Source organism: Neopelma chrysocephalum, unplaced genomic scaffold (assembly GCF_003984885.1).
Source record: "Neopelma chrysocephalum unplaced genomic scaffold, ASM398488v2 Primary Assembly neopelma1_100, whole genome shotgun sequence".
In the NCBI taxonomy this organism is placed as follows: domain Eukaryota; kingdom Metazoa; phylum Chordata; class Aves; order Passeriformes; family Pipridae; genus Neopelma; species Neopelma chrysocephalum.
The window spans coordinates 562,869-580,132 of NW_020897763.1; the positions used below are offsets into that span (position 1 = coordinate 562,869).

At 57.5% G+C, this 17,264-nt stretch overlaps 1 protein-coding gene across 2 annotated transcripts; it reads left to right on the forward strand.

The window, feature by feature from the left end:
* The first annotated feature begins 6,385 nt into the window (after positions 1-6,385).
* On the forward strand, positions 6,386-15,413 carry PPM1J (protein phosphatase, Mg2+/Mn2+ dependent 1J). Of its 2 annotated transcripts, none has more exons than XM_027695375.1 (10): positions 6,386-6,642; positions 7,898-8,024; positions 8,529-8,840; positions 9,325-9,437; positions 11,003-11,087; positions 12,619-12,737; positions 12,914-12,977; positions 13,158-13,265; positions 13,395-13,546; positions 13,801-15,413. In XM_027695375.1, exons 1-10 carry the CDS (start codon positions 6,386-6,388, stop codon positions 13,946-13,948), a joined length of 1,485 nt encoding a protein of 494 aa, XP_027551176.1. In that variant the 3' UTR covers positions 13,949-15,413. The 2 variants fall into 2 exon arrangements, with proteins under 2 accessions (XP_027551176.1, XP_027551177.1); XM_027695376.1 differs by lacking the exon at positions 13,801-15,413 and adding an exon at positions 13,684-13,794.
* Positions 15,414-17,264: the final 1,851 nt, after the last annotated feature.

Consider the following 17,264-nt stretch of genomic DNA (forward strand, 5'->3'; position numbering starts at 1 on the left):
CGGCGAGAAGGGGCGCAGCGCCGCCTGCTGCTGCCGCCGCCCCGGGACCGGCCCCGCGATCCCCGCCCGGCACCGGCACCGGCTGCTGCCGCCGCCCCCGGGACCGGCCCCGCGATGCCCGGGCTGGCACCGGCACCGGCTGCGCTCCCAGCCGCCCGCCGCCGCCACCGTCCCCGCCCGCGAGGGCGCTGCCCCGCCCCGGTCAGCCCCGGTGCCCGTCAAGGCGGCCGGGGAGGGGAGGAACGGGCAGAGAGAGAGAATTTACCGGAAAAAAACACGGGGTGATGGTGGCCCTGTGAGCAACGAGGGGCACGGAGTGGTGCGGGGATGGACGGACGGACGGACGGACAGACAGACAGATTGACTGACTGCTGGCCCTGCTCCTCTGACACTGTGAAAGCATGAGCATGGTCAGAGCTCATTTACCCAAAAACTGGAGGGGTACTGAATGATGTGGGGATGGACGGACAGATGGACAGATGGACGCACTCCTGCAGCCCTCTCCTCCTCAGAGGGGGAGTCCGAATTTGGTGTCAACCCACCAAAACTCACAGATTTCCTGGAACCAAGGACTGCTGAAATACCTGGCTCTGGCTCTGCAGGACACTCGCTCTGACACTGGGGACCCCAACGCCCCAACTGCACCAGTTCCTTCCCCAGAGCAGCTCCAGGCTGGGCCAGCAAACCCCTCCCGGTGTCCCCCAGGACACAGCTCACACGGCTCCGGTCACAACAGGCAGCAACAGGCTTTAAAACGCCAACAAACAGCAAGAGCAAAGGTTGAATTTTCACAATTGCTGCCAGGAGTTAGACCAGCAGCCTCAACACAGCTGAGGCAGAGGCTGGAGTTACATGCTCTCATTTTCTTTGCTTTGTTCAAACCCATCTGCACATCGATGAAAGCCTTTGGTTTCTGAAGACAGCTCACTGCTTACTCCTGGACCTTCCAACCCACCACTCAGCTGGAAGCACGGAATGATTTCCAAGGCCAATCTGAGTTACAGATACGGCAGCTGTTCAGACAAATCACACGTGGGCAGTTTGCAAATCTCCCAGCCGTTTGCTTTCCACGGGATCCCTGAAGGCTTTGTGCAGCCTCCCTCCCTTCCCAGGAAAGCAGCCCTTGGAAAGGGCTCTGCTGAGAGCCCTGGCCGTGTTCAAGCCCCTGGCAGCCTCCCCTGGGCACTGTCCCTCCTGGCACTGCCACCCCATGTCCAGGCAGATGCCCCGAGGTCCCCCCTGGGGGACCCACAACCTTGACTTCTTCCCTAGGGGAATAATCACCCCAAAATGCACACAGGGATCCAGGGGAGAGAACCCCAGCCCATGACAAGATTAGGTTTCTTTGCTGTTTTATCTAAAGAAACTGAGTTCCTTTTTCCCCTTTTATAGAGTCAAAATTGCCATATGTTGAATTCCAATTAGTTAGACTTGGTTGCTCAAAAGAAAAAAGGAAAAGCTCTACAAGATTAACCCAAGCCCCAGTAATAAGATATTAAGGAAATACAAGCATCTCATTTTTCAGATCAGAGGGTTTTAATAATAATGACAAAAATCAATACGAAACTAAATTAAATCTGCTGTTTATATTCATCAGGTAATTTGATCGAGAGGCTGCCAATTCAGGTCTCTAGTGCTGTGATAAGTAAATACAAACATGCTACTTTCACATCACAAAGTTTTAGTGGAATGATCAAGAGCAAATGCAATCAAAACTATTTTTCACACCAGCCAAATTCCAATTAAATTAGGCCAGATTATTTATTAAGGAAGCCTACAAAACTCCAGCTCTTTATTGATGTAATGATATAGAAATACAAACTTGCTGCTTTCCAGATCACAGCATTTAAATGCAGGGGAAGAATTAAGACTTCAGTAAAACTGGTTTAGTTTAAATTCTGCTGGAAGTAAACACAGTAATTCCTCACCATCATCATCCTGACTTCCTACTGAGTGTCCAGGAGCAGCCTTCAGCCTCACTCTCTTCTCTGGCTGTGATTTCAAGGATGGAGGGACCCAAGTTTTTAGTAACCATAAAAAGATAAATTTGGCAAGGAAAGGAACATCACTAGAAAATCTCAGCAATGATCCTGATGAATCCTTAGTGATGAATCCTGCTCCCATGCAAGAAATTGTTTCCCTTAGACCAGGTGTCTGTCACATGCCTGGAACCCTTCTGTGTCTTCCAGACCAAGAAGAAAACTCATGGACTGGGGCTTGGGGTACAAGGCAAGTGTTTGGGGCAGATGGTTATGCAAAAGCAGATGGACACACCAGAACACTTCAAATCCTCAATGCAATCAACTTATCTGCAGCTGCTAATAGGCAGAGGCATCCAAATTATTTTATTAAAGCAGGAAAAATCAGAACTGACATTTTATTCCTGCAGAAGGTTTGTCAGTGGGGCTCTGAATTTAGATTCAAGTTTATTTACCCTCTTCCTCTGAGGAGGCCCTGGTGCCTCCAGGCTGTCTCAGCACCAAGCACCCAGCTCTGAGGGTTTTGTTCCCTTTTCAGAAGACTCTGCTGACAATAGGGAATTTCAGTGCAGATTCCCAGCCTGCCAACACGGCACTCCAGGAGGGAGGATCTCCCAGGAGCCTGGGCACTGCTGCACAGGCAGGGAGAAGTCCTGCTCCTTTCACCCTCCAAGATGTGGGTCTGAGCTCCCCAGCCGAAAAATAAGTTTCCCAAAGGCTCCATAAATTCTGAATGGCCTTATTATCACACACTTATTATTGTCCTTCTGTATTTCTCCTGTCAGGAGATGTTATATGAGATCAGGAGCTCCTGAAGACTTTGGGAGCAGAATTAAGAATGAAGATCCCTTGGGAGATGTGCAAGGGGTATGGAAGATTTTGAAGCAGCAGAGGGGGAAAAGTCAAGTGATCCAAGGAGGTTAACGTGCCTCCCTCCCTCTGCTCTGCAGCAGGGAGAGCAGAGGGTAAAACCCTCTGGGAATCTGCACCAAATCCAGGTCATCTGCTCTGCAAAACACTGAGGCATTTACCTGCAGAGAGGTCACACAGTACCCGGAGCAGCAACGCTCCAAAGGCTTCTCTGCACTCCAGCAGGAGCAGACAGGGAATAAAGATGTGTGGCTGCAATCAAATTATCCCTTCAAAGAAATAACAATAAATTCCGAACTTCCCAATTACAGGGGACAGGCAAACCTTGGAAACCATTAAGAGCTGCTTCTTCTGCTGATGAATTATCCAGAGTGCACAGAGCTATTTGCTGAGCTTCACTGTATTACACTAATTATAAATTAATATATTGCTCATTACACAGTCAGGCTGTACAGTCAACTAATGCACTGCTGCAAAGAGCCCGTTTTAAAACATCCTCTGGTACTTTTATGATCTAGATGTTTAATTTGCTTCTGTTTTGCCTTAAATGCCACCAACATGTCATTCTTCCACATAGAATATCCCTGGCTCCATCCTACCTCCTTTTGGGCTCAGCAACATAGATGAAGGATGAAACTTAGAAAGGCTTTTCCAGTGCTAAGCAGTTGCATGAGAAATTAAGCAAAACAGCATAACTTAAGCCTAATTCCTGTGTTAGTAGTTTTTAAATCACTGTTTACCATGGCAGCAGGCTGGCAGGGGATTATTGGCACTGGTGCCAGTGCTCCCCATGGACACGTGGCTGCTGCCCTGCTCAGCTCAGCTCCTCTTGCCCTGCCCAGAGACAGGTAGAACCAGCAAAAGGGCTGCTCTTCTCAAAGAAAACGGCTTTCTGAAAGTAATTAAAATCCCTGCTTCTTTGAAATATGCTTTTCATTTAAAAGGGGCTTTGGAAAATTGTTCCTCCAGTTCCCCCTTAGAAATTAAAAGGAATTATTTTCATTATCCATTTTCATGAGGCTTGGTCCAGAAACAGAGATGATGTCATAACCTTACATCTCCTCCATTCTGCATAGGCAAACCCTCAGCTGTTAAGGAGGGAAAGGAGAATATGGGAATTCCTGCTCCCCCTGGAGCTGTGGGGCAGGGAGGCATTGGCTGAAGAGGAGGAGGAAACACCCACGTTCAGGTCCATCAGAAACGCTCAAATGATGCTGAGCTACAGAGAATCCTCGGATTTAGATCAGCCTGAGGAATCCCACCAGCTCCAGGGGCTGCAGGAGAAAGTCTCCCCGGCTTTGCAGCCACTTGAGGAGTGTTGCTGCTAAAACAGTGCTATTGAAGGATCACCTGGAGCTGTGCCCATGTACAGTGAGTGCCTGAACCCTCCTGTTCAGGGAGGGACACCTTGGGTGAGATGGGCTGGCATGGGAAGCGTGAACATCCCAGGCAGGACTCCCAGAGGGATGGGAAGAGTGAAGGGCAGAGCTGCTGGCATCCAAAGTGGTCATTTACTGGAACTGGTCTCCACACACTCTTAGTCTGACTCAGTCTACATCATCTGCATCCCCAGGCCTTGTGCCAGGCAGCCTTGTGAAGGGGAACACCAGCCTCACAGACAAGGAGGAACCTTCACATGGAGCTGGCAGGCAGGATGAATAGGAGGAAACGGAGCCCTCTTTCTTGGAAAACAGTTGTTAGCACTGCATTGTTTCAGGGAGGCTTCCTGCAGAGTGTTTACATATCAGACCATTCTGTCAGTGTAACGGAAACAACAAATATCAAACAGGGTCAGAGAAGTCATTCTGGAAACTGCCATTTCCTTCTTTCCAAGGAAAGCATCCTGGTGACTCAGCAGGACAGGGCAGATTGGCAGTCCCACAGAGGGGAGACACATTCCCCGGAGAATCCCATGGTTTTCAGCCTTAATAACACAAGAATTAGTGCACTTAGAGTATCTGAGAGCTTCCCTGTGTACCCAGCAGCAGGATGGGGATGAGGGGGAAGGAGCTGAGGAAAGGACCCAGGGCTGCTGGAGAGGCAGCAGAGGGCTGCTGGCATCAGACTGGAGAGGTTGTGTTGGAAGGGACTTTAAAAGTCACCTAGTTCCAACACCACCCACTAGATCAGGTCCTGAAGGGTTCAAAAAGAGCTTAAAAGGGTACTGAAGACCTTAAAGTTTAGGATTAGAAGATGGGAATACAGAGAGTACTGAACAACTTCTACTGTGTGATCCTAATAGTCTGATACAGTTTGAAGATGGCTAAAGCCTAGAGGGCTCAACAGAGCTGCTTCTGCTCAGAACTTACAGTGCAAAAACCCTGTGTGGACAGGAATAAGTGGTTCCTCTGTGGTGCTCAGAGCACTGGAGCACACGAAGTGTAAGAAACAGCCTCAATTTTACTTTAGCGCAGGCAAGTACTGAGTTTTTTCAGCAGGTTCTTTTTTTGCTGTCACAGAAGCCCAGAAGGCAGGGAGGTGCTGAGGTCAGGCTGTGAGAGCGATGGTGTTTACGCTGCCGGCTCTTCCCCTCCCAGCCAGGGAGGATGTGTTGTTCTGGGTCAGCTAAATCCGCATCCTGCTCACGCTGGAGCGCAGCATCCTGGGTGAGAGGGAGGGAGGGAGAGGTTCAGCTCTGAGCCCTCTCACGGTACCTCCCCGCTCCTCCGCAGGCTGCTGGTTATTAATAGCCCGGCATGGCCGCGCGTGGGCTGATGAGCGCAGGGGGGGGGTGACAAAGCGCCCGGCGCTGGACGGGGATGTTGTACCGGAGTAGGTGGCTCTGCGGGAGCCCTGGGACGATCCAGCCGGGAAACCCACCTGCCGGCAAAGCGCAGGGAGGGGAGCCAGCCACGCGTGGGCAGGGCGAGCCTGTCCCCCCGCAGCCGCACCTCCAGCCGGGAAAAGAAACACTTTCCCGGAGCCTTTGCTGCGCAGCGATGGCTCGTGTCCCCGGTGCTTCCAGCGGGATGCCCGGTCCCTCCTCGGGGGGAGCTCGCCCTCCGCCCGGCTGCGGAATAACGGCGTGGGAGTCATTCCCAGGAAGGGCTCGACCTCCTCCCGGCTGCGGGAAAACGGCGGGGGGGCTCATTCCCAGGGAGGGCTCGTTCTCTGCCTGCTGAGGGGTAGCGGCGGTGTGTGTGTGTTTGTGTGTGTGTCCCGCTCGCCCTCTTCCCGGCTGCGGGATAACGGCGCGGGGGGAGGGCGTCATTCCATCCTCCGGGAGGGCTCTCCCTCCTCCCGGCTGTGGGATAACGGCGGGGGCGGGTGTCATTTCCCGGGAGGGCTCTCTCCCCTCCCGGCTGTGGGATAACGGCGGAGGGGGTCATTCCGTTCCCCGGGAGGGCTCTCCCCCCTCCCGACTGCGGGATAACGGCGGGCGATGCGCGTACGCGCTGCGGCGCTGAGCTGCTGCGCCTGGTCCCCCCCCCCGCACCGCACCGCACCGCACCGCGGCGGGGCGGGAGGCGGGGCGGGGCGGCGGGCTCGGCTCGGCTCGGCCCCGCTGGGCTCGGTTTGGCCCCGCTCGGCTCGGGATGCTGCTGCGGGTGCGCGCCGCCGTGGCGCAGCTGGCGGCGGGGCTGGGCGCGGGGGCGGGCGCGCAGCCCCCCGCCGAGCCCCGGGGCGGCGGGGCCGGGAGCGGGACATCGCCGCCCGCCGCCGCGTTCTGCCGGCCGGCCTTCCTCCAGCTGACGCCCGAGGAGCTGCGCCGCGCCGACGATCACACCGGGCGGGCCGTGCAGAGCCCCCGCGACGGCCGCCGCCGCCTGCCCTGGAGGACGGGATACGCCGAGTAAGGACCGGGACTGGGAGCGGGAGCGGGACTGGGAGCGGCACCGGAGGCGGTTTGCAGCCCGAAGAGGGCGAGGTGGCACCGCTCGGCACCGGAGAGGGGACCCTGGGGACAAAAGTGGGTCGCGACGCGCGGTGAGCTGCGTGTGTCCCTTTTCCAGCGGCGCTGTGGATGCCCGCGGTGGGAGAGCATCGGCGGGGCGCTGCGCTCTCACCCATCCCCCGGGGGGGGAGGTCAGGACTCTTCTGTCCTTATCTGTTTTCTGCACTTTTCGCACGACGCGCGGTGTCACCGATGGGGAACTGACACCGAGGGCGAAGGAGCTGCGGCGGCTCCGGCAGGACTCGAGGGGGAGCAGGGAGCTGGGGCCTTTCCCTTGGGAGCGGGACTGATTGCGACTTCCCCTTCAAGGGTCTGATTCTCTTCTCCTTTCACTCGCTGCGAGTTTCACCCCTAACTGAAAGAAGGTGGGGAAGGTCAGGGTTTGAAGGCTTTTGCCGCTCAGTGCTGTCAGCCCAGTCCTGCACCCCTTCCTTAAACCGATCTTCCCGATACCCTGGAGAGCTTTTTGAGATGTTAATTTGCCCCAGGAGATACTGGGGTAGGAGTATCCAGAGCAAAAACTACCCTTTTTGGTCTCCCAAGACTTCTTTCTGCAAACTACTTGAAAAGTCTGTGCCCTAAGCACAGTCACCCTGTCGTGCATATTTACAGCTTCCTCCCTTGAGCAGGTTCTGCAATCCAGACCTGAAATCTGCTGTGTCAGCACAGGCTGGGAAAAGTCAGTGTGACTCTCTTTGCAAAAGTCCTGCTAGTTTCGTCATTGTCACCTTCTCCCCTCCTTCCCAGAGGTCCCTGCTCCCTCCCTAGAAGAGATGGGACGTGGGTGAGGCTGTGATCCTGCCCATGAGTCCTGGCTGGGGGTGTGTGTGAGGCTGTTTCAGGTTTTTGGGCAATTGCTCTGCTTGTGGCAGCAAACACAGCTTGTTTCTGGTCACCTCCCCCCGTGGGTGCCCAGACAACTGCTCCCCCCTGGACTCTGCTGTGGGTGGGACCCAGTACTGCTGCTGGCTCCAGATCAACCCACACAACTGGTCTGGGACAGCTGGGACAGGACAGGAGCATCTGTGGAGAGCATCCCCGGGGACACAGGGGCACGAGTGGAAGGTTGGGGGGGATGAGATGCTGCGGGGTGACCTTTGCTGGAACTTGATATGAAAAGAAAGAGCCTTTACACCTCGTTTCCTCCCGGCAGGGTGATAAATGCAGGGAAGAGCCAGCACAATGAAGACCAGGCGTGCTGCGAGGTGGTGTTTGTGGAGAGGAGGCCCAGCCCGAGGGGCCGGCTGATGTCCCGGGAAGGCGGCGGGGAGCTGGACGGGGTGAGAGCCGCGGAGGTGTGGCCAGGCAGGGACACGACAGGGAGGGTGCCCGGCAGCAGGGCACGGGATGGAGCATGTGGGGATGTGTGTGCCCTGGGGATTCTCTTGATTCCCAGACTGGCTGCCCCTGCTCCCTGCCAGCTCCTACCATCCTCCATCCCCATGGGACTGCCCCAGGGCTGACTGGCCCGGTGAAACCACTGGCCCACGTGCCCCGGGGGGCTGCAGAGGTGGCTGTGGTGGTGGCCCCGCGGTGCCTCCCCTCTGGAGGAGCCGGCTGCTGGAGGAAGGCTGCTGGCAGAACGAGGTGTCTGGCGCAGGGTTGGGCTCCAGCCAGGGACCAGCCGTGTCCAGACACCCTTGGTCAGCTGCCCACGTCTCTCCTGCCCGCGCTGGGACCTGCGAGACCCAGCGAGACCCCTGCTGGTGGCCCCAGCTGCTCTGAATTCCCCGTCCCATCTGCTTCCTCCCAGGCTTGTTTAACCTTCCCTCTTCTCCCTGCAGGGCAGGAAGGGTTTTTATTTCCACTACTGGGCCCTGTTTGACGGCCATGCAGGCAGTGGTGCTGCTGTCATGGCATCTGAGAAGCTCCACGTGCACATCTGTGAGCAGCTCCGGGACCTCGTGGACATCCTGCAGGACCCTTCCCCTCCTCCCATCTGCCTCCCACATGGCCCTGGGGATCCAAACCGGGTGTCAGTCGCAGAGGACGACGGGGAGGTCCCCAACGATGCCGTGCCACGGTTTCACCTGGAGAAAGCCGTGTCCCATGAGAGCCTGGTGATTGGTGCCATTGAGAATGCCTTCAAGCACATGGTGAGGAACCTCTGCCTGTGGGGTCGTCCAGGGCATCCCCTCAGAGCATCCCTTTGCTCTCTGTGTCTGCATCAGCTTGTCCCCTCTGGCAAAAGGCAGCTCTGGAGCGAGGAGGGGGCCGCAGGGATGGTCTTGGAGAGGACACTGTGACGCCCCATATTTTGGGGGTTCAGGACACAGAGGCTTTGGGGCCCAGGCCTGTGTGGGTGCCGAGGGTTTTGTTGCACTTTGTTCCAGCAGTCCCGCCTTTTCCCCTCTTGTCTTGCTCTTTCTTGCCCACTCCACTGCCCCAGTGAAGCCACATTCCCAGCTGCCCCATGGGACCCCTGGCCCCCCCAAGCCCTACATCCACCCCTGGGCTGTGTGGAGAAACATACCCTGGCTGGCTGCTGCTCCCCATCTGAAGCTGAGATGCTGCTGGAGCAGTTGGTATTATTTGGGGTCCCCCACCCACCCTGCCTGCAGCCACTCTCTGTCTCCACAGGACGACCAGATCGAGCGGGAGCGGGGGGCCCAGCACCTCGCTGGGGGCTGCTGTGCCCTGGCTGCCATCTACCTCATGGGCAAGTTCTACGTGGCCAACGCTGGTGACAGCAGGTACAGCCCCCCCAGGGCAGCCCTCACCTTTCTCCTGGTGATTGGGGAGCACTCTGGTAGAGCAGGGCGGTGCTGGAGGCCTGGCTGGTGTGGAGCACCCACCTCCATCCCTGCCTTGAGGAGGGCAGAGGTGGCAGGGCTGGGCAGAGCCACCCCCTGCCTGCTGCATGCCTTGGGCACAGTGTGCCCTGATGTGATCTCTGTGTTTGCCTGGTGCACAGGTAGAGCTGCAGAATCGCCTCCCAAAATCTGGGACTTGCTCCCTTCCTTCCCGACAGCATCCTGTCTGCCTTCCCAGATGGCTCTGGATCACACCACAGCCCCTGCTGCTGGTGCTGACCCGGGCTGCAAGCTGGGGAGTGAAAATTGCCCTCAGCAAAGCTTTCAAAAATCTGCAAGAAGTCGTTTTAGGGCACATTTCACACCAGTGACCTGTTTTGGGAGAAGGACATGCAAATCTGTGTGCAGACAAGCAAAGTGGGAGCTGGGAGCTCAAGAATTTTGGCTGCCACGTGCATTTCCTGGGGTGGGTTACTGGGTGACTGCACCTGGGTGTGCTCATATCCCCAGGCAGTGGCAGGAAGGCAGGTCCACCTCATGGTGAGGGTGAAGCTGGTTTGAATTGCCCTGTATTAATCACAGGATCACAGAATGGGTTGGGTTGGAAGGGACCTTAAAAGTTCATTTTGCTCCACTCCACTAGACCAGGTTGCTCCAAGCCCTGTCCAACACTCCCAGGGAGGGGGAATCCACAGCTTCTCTGGGTATTTACTGCAGGTTACCTTGTCCTCAGCAGTGTCAGGCCAGCAAATACAAGCTCTGGTCGGTTTTCTGAGGCTGGACGTGCTTCCAGCTCTGGGACAGAGGACAAGGAGGTCCTTCATGCCTCTGCTTTTGGGTGCAGGCCCCCTCCATGGCAGCAGCAGACAGGCACCAGCTGTGCAGGATGGCAGCGTGCATGGGGTCCTGAGGCTCTAACTGTGCTTCTGGGCGAGGGTCTGTGTTCTCTCCTCGGGCATCAGACACTGCCAGAGCTGGGACAGCAGGTGGGACAGATCCTCGAGCCCCCCATGATATCCAGAAACATCTCATAATCAGAATTTTATGTTATTTTAACACATCAAACCATCAGAGCAGCCCCAGCAGTGAGTGACAGTGCTGATGTGGGCCAGGCATGTGCACCCATCACCCCTACAGGTGATTTCTGCCCCTCCCGTGTGCTGGAGGGGCAGCACCACTAAAGAAGGGTGCCCCACCTTTGTGCTGCTCCTTCTCTGATCACATCCTGTCCTTTGGTTTGCTCTGCTTCATTCCCCTCTGCCCCATGCTTCTCTCCCATTTTCCTTTCCTCCCTGCCCCTGTCCTGTGCAGGTGGGAGGGATGCCATGCCCTGCCCAGGGGGGCACTGGAGCCAGGAAGCAGCTCCCAGCTCAAGCTGGGAAGAGGGCAGGCAGAGCAGGGCAAGGGGTTGCACCACTCTCGGGAATCAGCCCTTGAGGGCCGGGCTCAGCTCCCCCCCATGTCTCCTCTTCTCTCTAATCTCATCCTTCCATGTTTCATTGCAGGGCCATTATCATCCGTAACGGGGAAATCATTCCAATGTCCAGGGAGTTTACTCCAGAGACAGAGAGGCAGAGGCTGCAGTTTTTAGTAAGAAAGACCTTTCTTCTAACCTCATTCCTGCTGAACCACCTCCTGGCCCCTTCCCAGCCCCCCCACTCTGCCTGCTGGGCTGCTGCCATGGTGGGGCCCTGGAGCTGAAGGAGCCCCATGGCTGGGACCTGCTGATGGCATTTATCCATCCCAGCCTGCTCACTGGGATGAGGAGAGGCTCTGGGATGCAGGGAGCTGGCGTGGGGGCATCTCGTGGCTGGCAGAGCCCTGGTTTGCTGCAGGGTCAGTGTGAGGGGCTGTGACTGCAAGCCTGGCCTGGCCAGGAGCTGGAGATCCCGGGCTTTTGGCGTGGGGCCGGATCGGGACTGTCACACGGAGCCAGTTTGGTCCATCTTGCCCTTCCCCTGCCCAGGGGACAGGGAGCATCCCCTGCCTGAGCTGCTGTGGCCAGGGGGAGTGTGGCTCTGCTCCCTCCACCCGCTGTGCTCCCTCCCATGGTCTCAGGAGTCACAGTGCTCCTGCCGAGTCCTACTTTCTTCCCTGGCTGCTCCCTGAGGAGTCGGAGCTGACGTGTGCCAGCGGGTTTCTGGCTTTCTCCCTGTCCCTGTCCTGGACAAACTCTCCAGTGCCACCCAGGGAGACTTTTTAAGGTTATAAAGACCTCTCTGAGGGCAGCACAGGGGAGGAGGCGTTTGTGTTGGAGAAGGTCTTGCTGGATGTGATTTCCTGGCTTGCAACGGACTTGGAAAAACACTGAGGTGTTTTTTCTTGAATCTATTTTTGAATGACCAAGAGGAGGAAACTGCTGTGAGTGGGATCCTCTCCAGCTGGCTGTGAGGGGCAGGGCACAGGCTGGGGACAGGCACATGGTGCTCTGCCACATGATGCCCAGGCTGTGGTCAGGGCTCCTCTGGAGTGGGATGGGGGTCTCCATGCCTCTGCACCAAGCCCCCTCCACGCCGTCTTCCCAAAGGATCTCCTCCTCTCTTTTGGCTCTTTCTTCCCCCATCTGCATTTTCCAGCTCTCCCTGTTCCTGGTCCCCTGCACGCTGTGCTCCAGGAGGGCTTGGGGCTGCCATGGAAAGGGCTCTGTGCTGCCCTTTGTCCCTTTCCATGGCTGCAGCTGGGACACTGGTTTGGAAAAGACCCATCCCTCTTTTCCTTGGGCGAGTGCCATGCCCTGTGCTGAGCCTGGCATCCTGGGGGGTTTGCAGCTGTGACTCCTCCTGGGCAAATTCCAGCTTCTCCTGGAATTTGCTAGGTTTTGGTTCCTTCTGGAGATCCTTATTTGCCAAAACTCTCCACGCAAAAGCTTCACCTTCTTGCTGGGTGCTGGCATGGCTGTCCCCAGCCCTGGGGACTGCTCCACTCCCTTTGGGTGAGCACAGGTGGGTGGTTTGAAGCTGCTTTATCAGCACCTGTTAAAGTTGCTTCAGAGCAGAGGATTCCACCGTGGAATGTCAAAGCTGAGGTCCCAGTGGGCTGGTGGGTCCCACGTCTGGGCGGAGCTGGATCCACAGATCCCACTCTCCCAGCCCCGAGGCTGAGCTGCCCCTTCTTCCCACAGGCACTGCTGAGGCCTGAGCTGCTGGGGAAGGAGTTCACCCACCTGGAGTTCCCCCGCAGGATCCAGCCCAAGGAGCTGGGGAAGAAGATGCTGTACAGGGACCAGAACATGAATGGCTGGTAACCCCCAACCCTCTGGTGGCACTGGGGTCCTGCTGAGGTGGCTGCCCAGCTCCAGCATCCCATTCCACAGGGCAGGAGGCTCTGGCATGCTGGGTACCCAGGCCCTGAGCAAGCAGGGGAGGTGCTGGAAGCTTTCACCTGCTGACACCTTGTCTTTGGCTTGTTTTAACCAGGGCTTACAAAAAGATAGAAGAGGATGACCTGAAGTTTCCACTTATCTATGGGGAAGGCAAAAAGGTGAAGTGCTGTGGCAGGAGTTGGGGGTGGGTGTTGCTTCCCAGCTGCCCTCAGTGATTTGGGGGTTTCAGGCTTGGTTTTGAGAGTGCTGCCATCACTCCGATGCCACCAGTTCTCAGCTGGGAATGGAGATGGAGATGAAACAACTTAAAGTTCTCTTTTGATTCCAACCTCCTCCAGGCTCGGATGATGGCCACCATCGGGGTCACACGGGGCCTGGGAGACCACGACCTCAAGGTGTTCAGCTCCAACATCCACATCAAGCCTTTCCTGTCCTGCTTCCCGGAGGTAAGACTGGCTTCCAGCACCCAGGGGTTCCTGCAGCGGCGTGACCAGATCCATGATGTGCCCAGTGCAGTGGGAGCCTCCTCTGCCTCTCTGCCCCTCACCCTCCCATCTTGCCCCACTGCTTGCCAGGTCAGGGTTTACGACCTCACACAGTACGAGCACTGCCCCGACGACGTTCTGGTCCTGGGCACCGACGGGCTCTGGGATGTCACCAACGACAAGGAGGTGGCTGGTGTGGTGATGGAGGTGCTGACGAGCTACGAGCCCAACGACCCGTGCAGGTGAGCTGTGAGTGGGCAGGGCGATGAGCATTCCAACAGCTCCCCTTGGCCTGGCTGTTTGGAGCAGCGTCGTGGCCATGCGTCCTTCCGGGCTCCACACACGCAGTGCTGCCCTGGATGTGCCTGTCTGAGCTCGGATCTCTCCAAGGGACCCTTCCCTGCACCTCGAGCTGCTCCAGCTTCTCCTTCCTTGCCAGGATGCTGCATCAGGGGCTCTGGGGTGGCTGCTGAGCCGTGCTCTGCTGTGCCCCCAGGTACACCATGGTGGCTCAGGAGCTGGTGGTGCGGTCCCGGGGGGTGCTGAAGGAGCGGGGCTGGCGGCTGGCCAACGACAAGCTGGGCTCTGGCGATGACATCTCCGTCTTTGTGATCCCTCTGGGTGGCCCGGGCAACTACACGTGATGCCCAGAGAGCCCGGGGCTCGCCTTGCCTGGGTGGAGGTGAACGGGACGCTGGCGCTGCCTCAGGGCCACCTCTCCCTCAAGCACTTGTTTCCTGAGCCGACCACAAGAAGAGTAAGAAACCTGGAGCCTCAGTCTGTGCCCCTGCCCAGAGCATCCCCTCCACCTGCTTGCATCCCAGCCCCAGGTGGAGATGGAGAGGCCTTGGATGGAGAGTGAAGACTGGGGTTGAGGGATGTTTTTGTGCTGCTACTTTCTCAATGCTGTGAAAAGTCTGAAGGCTCCCTGAGTCCTCAGCGTGTTCTTTGCCCCTCGCCCTGGCTGTGCTGGTTCCAGCCCTGTGGGGTGGCTGTGGGGCTGGTGGAGCACTTGTACCTGCTGCAATCACCTCCTGTCCCCTGCCCTGTGACCTTGGGACACTGAAGCTGCTGTTGGGGCTGGGCACTGGGGCTTGGATGGGATGTGGATGAGGGTGAAGCCCCACTGGCAGCTGGGTGATGCTCAGCCCAGCACAAATCCAGTTGTGGGTGGTGTGGTGGTGAGTGAGCCCCACAATGGCCATCCCAGCTTTGTGCTCCCAATTTCCAGCCCCTCACACCTGTGTTCCAGTCACATTCCTTGTCTCAGTCTCTGGTTTGGGAGGATGGAGCAGTAACCAAGCCCTGCCGTGCACCCAGAGCCCCGGGGAGGGATGAGCCATTGCACTGGCACCTGCTGTGCCACAGGTTCTGCCCCCACCCTCCCATGCCTTGGATCACTGCTGTGCTTCTAGAGCCAGTTAAGTATCGACTGGAGAGCTGAGCTGGAAAGCATCTAAATCCTTTCTTGGTGTGGGGAGTCTATGAATGTATGTCTATATTTTTGAGTGGTTCTGAATTAGCAGCCGCACACAGAGCAGCCCTATTCAGGCAAGCTTAACAGCTTAACTGCACGCTGTGGATCTGCTTAGCCCGGGGCTGGAAACCCACAATAAAAGCAGCTTGGTGTGACCAGGGTGGGGGCAGACAGCTCCCTCCCTTTCTTAATAATCTCAAAACTGTTGTAGGGCGGAGCGGGAGCAGTTGATCTCTGCACAGGATCTTTGCATCACGCAGATCTCCCCCCCGGGGCATCCATTTCCCGTACCTCTGCAGAGCGTGGCATCCTCCCAAACTGTGAGGGATTGTCCCATCCTGGCAGCGTGGGGGTGGGAAGAGCTGGGCCACGGTTCCTTGTTTGGCAAAGGCTCTGTGGCACCGGGAGTTTGTGTCCTGTCACTGGGCACGGACAGCTCTTGTAAGGTGTCACCTCTGATGAATGTTTGTCTCCTGTAACCAGTGAGATGTAAATAAACTGGGTGCACTTAATGGGGAGTGGAAGTGATCCAGTGAGATTTGAACCTGTTGGCATCCACGCTGAAGGGAGCAGGGAGTGGTGCCGGGGCCGGGAGCCTGTCCTTGCGTAGCACTGTGTGTTTAAATAAAGGTTTTGCCACTCGCAGTCCCCGCTCCAAAGTCTTTCTATGCAGAGCTCCTGCAAAGAAGACTTACCTAAAAGCCAATTAGCTCTGATTAATTTATGTAGGCAGGCAAATAGGCCCAGGCAGAGCCATGTGAGCTGCTGTCCCTCTGCCCTTGGCACTGGTCAGAGCCCATGGAGTGTCTGTCTGTCACCAGTCTCTGTGTGGTGCTGCCTGGGGCTTCTCAGCTCCCTGGCTCTGGCTGGGAGGCAGTGGCCGTGGCCAGTCTGGTGGGAATGGGAACATTATACAGGGAAGGGAGGGATGGAAAGGCTGATGGGTTTCCTGTCTGTGGGGGAGGGAGCAGGGTGGGCTGTGGATGGAGGCACAACCCGGCAGGTCGTGGGTGGCTCCCAGGAATGTGACTGTCCCTCTCTGGGAATTCAGGCACCCCAGCAGCAGCTACCTCTGCCTCGAGGGTTGGCTGCCTGCTGGAAGCATCCCTGCTGTTTCACATCCCCCTGACAACCATCCAGTACCCCTGGTGCTCCTGATGCTCCCTCCACTCGTTTGCACAGCCCCGTTCCCCTGGCACGATGCTTTTCGTGCTGGTGGCTGAGAACTGGCTCTGCTTTTCCAGGTCACTGCCTGAGAGCTGCTGGATAAGGCAAGGAGGCAGAGGCTGCATTTAAAGCTTCCTCTGTGGTTCCCTTTTTTACTAAGGAAACATTTCCTTTGGAACCAGCTCCTGGCCTGGGGCTTGATAAATTAAGAAAAATTGTCTTCAAGTCCTTAAAATAGCAGCAGTTTATGAGCCTGGGTCTGGGCCAGGCCCCTGGGGCTGCCTCTCCCTGGCTCAGGGACAGAGACTCTGCCCTGCAGCTGGGATGTTGGGGGGGAGCAGCTCCTTCCCGACAACCTGTGGTGGGCATGGGGAGCCAGAGCCCCGGCCAGCAGCACTGGGGTCACCTCAATGCGGGGCCTGACATGTCACAGCCTCCTCTGCCAGTGCCCCAGTGGAGGGGACAGAGACCCTGGGGACAGGGCTCGACCCTCAGCCACCTCTGTGTCTGTCATGGTGGGAAGTGGGGTGTCCCCCGAGGAGGGAGGGGGTTCCTGGGCAGCACCTGGGGATGGATGTGGGAGGGGTGTGATGGGGTTTGGCTGCTGGTGCCTGCTGGGATCAGCCTTCCCTGGCAGAGCAGACTGGCTGGCACTGCCTCTGGGGGGCTGCCACAAATAAGGCATAGAGGGGGGAAGGTGTCTCTTCAAGTGGTGCTGCTCCCATGGTGGGGGACCCCTGGTTAGAGGGCAAAACAAGTGACAGTCATGGGGGGAAGGGGTCCCCTTGAGCAGAGCTCTGCTGGCATTTGGGGATTGGTCTCCAGTGATGGGGAACCCCAGCTTAGGGGGGCAAAGAAAATAATATGGGGGTAAGGCATCCCCTCAGGGGGTCCTCCAATAGCAGGGGACCCCTGGTTAGGGGGGAAAGAAGACAATGCTCGTGGGGGGAAAGACGTCCCCTTGAGTGATGCTCCAACGGCAAATGGTTTGGGGCTTGGGCTCCGATGGTGGGGGACCCCTGGCTGAGGGGCAAAGCACGGGTGTTCTTTGCTGTTGGTGCTGCCTGGCACAGGGGGGGTTTGAGGGCAGCAGCTCTGCTCCTCCGGGCGGTTGGGGTCGCGCCCTCCCCACCTGAACAGGGAGAAACCCCCGCGGGGGCTCCGCGGGGAAACAGCTGCGGGTCCCGGGTGTCCCGGAGGCGGGCGGGGGGCAGCGCTGGGAAGGGGCTCGGCGGGGCTCGGCGGGGCTCGGCACAGCCCAGCACGGCTCGGCACTGCCCAGCACGGCTCGGCACAGCCCAGCACGGCTCGGCACA

Excerpts from the sequence above, each read along its gene's own strand:
- PPM1J (XM_027695375.1), top strand. The coding sequence starts at position 6,386 with ATGCTGCTGCGGGTGCGCGCCGCCGTGGCGCAGCTGGCGGCGGGGCTG. Across the intron at positions 12,738-12,913 it reads GACCAGAACATGAATGGCTG|GGCTTACAAAAAGATAGAAG; the intron begins GTAACCCCCAAC and ends TGTTTTAACCAG. Across the intron at positions 13,547-13,800 it reads GAGCCCAACGACCCGTGCAG|GTACACCATGGTGGCTCAGG; the intron begins GTGAGCTGTGAG and ends CTGTGCCCCCAG.